Here is a 2,944-nt window from a genome sequence, read left to right on the forward strand (position 1 = left end):
ATTAAAATCAGTATGCATATGATAAATACATTATAACATATATTCAGGGGTGAATCTAGAAACTAACATTGAAAGGGTCAAGGTGTAGAAATATATAGTTCGGTGTACTTTTTTTCTGACATAGAATAGGGGGCCTAGCCTCCATCCCTAGGTATTGTACTTGAGAATCATTTGTAAAAGGCCATTATAATGGCTGTAAATAGATATATAACCATCCATGATGGTAAGTCAGACTTGCATTGTAATATGATTTCTATTATGATCCTCAAAAAATCTCATCTCAGAAAAGACTTGTGGATCTGCAAAGAGGGATATGATGACACCGGCACCACCGGTGCTTGTCCAACACCGACTATGTTTTCAACCGAAAGATCCTACAACACAGGAGAAGGGGGATGACGAATGTTTTAAACAACGACAAAGGGCACAACCCTTAGAAACCCATTAGAGTGAAAGGTAAAAACTTTCCCAACTTAATGAAAAAGCCGCAAACGCCAAATATGGCATTGTACAAACCACATAGGATGATGGCGTCGCCGAGAGTCAATGCCATGCAAGTGAATGCACAAATTGATGCAGATATACGGACATGTACTGCCTCCGTTGTAACGGGATCCATGCATATGCTATCCGCATAACAGCAAATAGGCTTGTACTATGTGCACTGCCTGCAGAAGGTTTGTCCATTCTTGATGCAAAACATCTTCTGCTTTTTTCTTAACACAACACACAGATGCACTTGCTCACGAACACACACACGGTCCACGATTGGTAGCATCATCTCTTGATCCGAATCACGTGAATGTTTCAACCCCTATTTGTTTATAACATGTAAATGATAGACGAAAAGCCAAAAGTTTCACGCAATCATGCTCATAAGTATGACTTTGTCACTGCAAACTATGAACAGTGAATTACTGAATTCCAATATGCTCATAATCCTAAAACTATCTTAAACTCACCGCAAACTATGTGACTTTTTCTATCTATTTTAAATTGCCCTAAAAGTCTTAGAACTGCTTATATTTGGGACGGGGAATAGTACTTACCCTACATACAAACACAGAAGAATATTGAATCAGAATTTTGCTTTGTTTTTATTTTTTGAAAACAAACGGCACATAATCCGATGCAGCTCCCAACATTCTAGTAGGTTCGATGCATGTAGCATTCCATGGCGGACGGGCTTGTGTGAATTGCGCGTACCAAGGGGCTGAAAAGAGGCCCCCTACTCCAAGTGAGAATCCGGACACCGACCCATTGGCGGGCGGCTGAGAGCGGCCGGCGCTGAGCCAAGTGGCCCCTGCAAAAAATCCGCCCCACCCGCATCAACCCACTGGCCCTGGTGCCGCCAGCCAGCCAAGGCCCTCACGATCCAGCATTCCCAAGCCCACACGTTGACACGCACGACGCGCCCCGGCCAACGAAACCGCGCGCGCCGCAGGGCCATGCGTATTCCCCTCCCCCCCCACCCCCCCACCGCGCGCGCACCACGTAGCCGGCGCAAGCGCAGCCACACACCGCCCCGCGAGGCCACGCTCTGCTCCCGCGCACCATAACATCGCGACCGCCCGCGCGCGCGCCCCCCGCCCGCAGCTTCTTTAACGTGTAGCACCGCACCCCCTACCCACCCGTTGATCTCCTCCTCTCCCACCCACCGATCGTCCCCGGCTGATCTTTTCCGCACGCGCGCACGCTCTCCTCTCGCTCTCGGCTGCCAGTTGCACCACAACATCTTTTTCGTTCTCGACCATGGCGCCGTCCGACTCTGAGCCGTTCCCGCACCAGCGGTTGCCGGCGGTCGAGCTGCAGCCGGCGTCGGCGGCCTGCGACGCCGCCGCCTCGGCGGACGATCGGGCGCCGGCGGCGGGGACGTCGTCCGAGTCCGACCAGGCGCCAGCCAGCAAGGCTCCGACGACGATGGAGACGGAGAAGAAGAAGGACAGGGCGGCGGCGGCGGCGGAGGCCGCCGCGTCGGACAGCTGCGGCGGTGGGGAGCTCGTGGCGGCGCGGCGGCCCGCGGCGGAGGAAAGCGCGCGGGAGCGGCTGAAGCGACACCGCACGGAGATGGCGGGCCGGGTGCGGATCCCGGAGATGTGGGGCCAGGAGCGGCTGCTCAAGGACTGGGTCGACTGCGCCGTCTTCGACCGCCCGCTCGCCGCCACCGCGGGGCTGCTCACCGCCCGCGACGCGCTCGTCGCCGAGTGCGCCGCCGCGCGCCGCCCCGCGGTCTCGCACGGCCCCACGGGACGCCCGCTCCGGGTGCAGAACGGCTGCTCGTGATCAACCGGCCGTGCGTGCAGTTGAGTGCTTTTGTTTTTGCTGCTACCTTCTCCATGCTTACGTGCAACGTACGTGCTCCATCATCTCTGTTCGAACCTCTATTCTATTGGCCCGAGTATGAAACTGATCGATGATGATACCCCCCATCGAGTAATACTCATGCTTGACTAGCACTGGTGGTTGTAATTAATGTAGTTGATCACCATTTTTAAGCATGTCCAAATTCTTGTTTAAATGAACCAATATATACTCCATCAGCTTGGGGTGAATTCAAGAGAGATGTCGTTTCTCACAATCTTTTTTCTCCGTTAATTTCACGTGTTCATGAGTGATTGCATGTTTCCCGCAGCTTGTGGCTATAAGCTGGACGTACTTGTGCTTCTGTGATCGTAATCTCCTCAACACAATTTTAATTCAATTGAGTGAATTTTGAGCTCCATCTAGAATCACCCAAATACGCGCGCGAGTGCTATCGCATGCGCTCATAAGTTTGCTTGTTTTTCCATGAATTCATGTGCGCATCCTTAATTATATACTCCACGACGATCACAGAGATTTCAAGCAGCTAATATCTCTAGCCAATTCAACGAGGCTAGCTTGAAGCAGCCGGAGCGCAGATTTAGATCTCCAACAGGCACGAGATTCTGCATCAACGTCTTAC

General features: G+C 52.3%; 1 protein-coding gene across 1 annotated transcript; it reads left to right on the forward strand.

Annotated features, from left to right (window-relative positions):
* The first annotated feature begins 1,493 nt into the window (after window positions 1–1,493).
* Window positions 1,494–2,578, forward strand: LOC117844381 (uncharacterized). The gene has a single exon (XM_034725100.2). The coding sequence runs from the start codon at window positions 1,753–1,755 to the stop codon at window positions 2,281–2,283; it is 531 nt and encodes a 176-aa protein (XP_034580991.1). The 5' UTR covers window positions 1,494–1,752; the 3' UTR covers window positions 2,284–2,578.
* Window positions 2,579–2,944: the final 366 nt, after the last annotated feature.

This window comes from Setaria viridis, chromosome 1 (assembly GCF_005286985.2).
Source record: "Setaria viridis chromosome 1, Setaria_viridis_v4.0, whole genome shotgun sequence".
In the NCBI taxonomy this organism is placed as follows: Eukaryota; Viridiplantae; Streptophyta; class Magnoliopsida; order Poales; family Poaceae; genus Setaria; species Setaria viridis.

Excerpts from the sequence above, each read along its gene's own strand:
- LOC117844381 (XM_034725100.2), top strand. The coding sequence starts at position 1,753 with ATGGCGCCGTCCGACTCTGAGCCGTTCCCGCACCAGCGGTTGCCGGCG.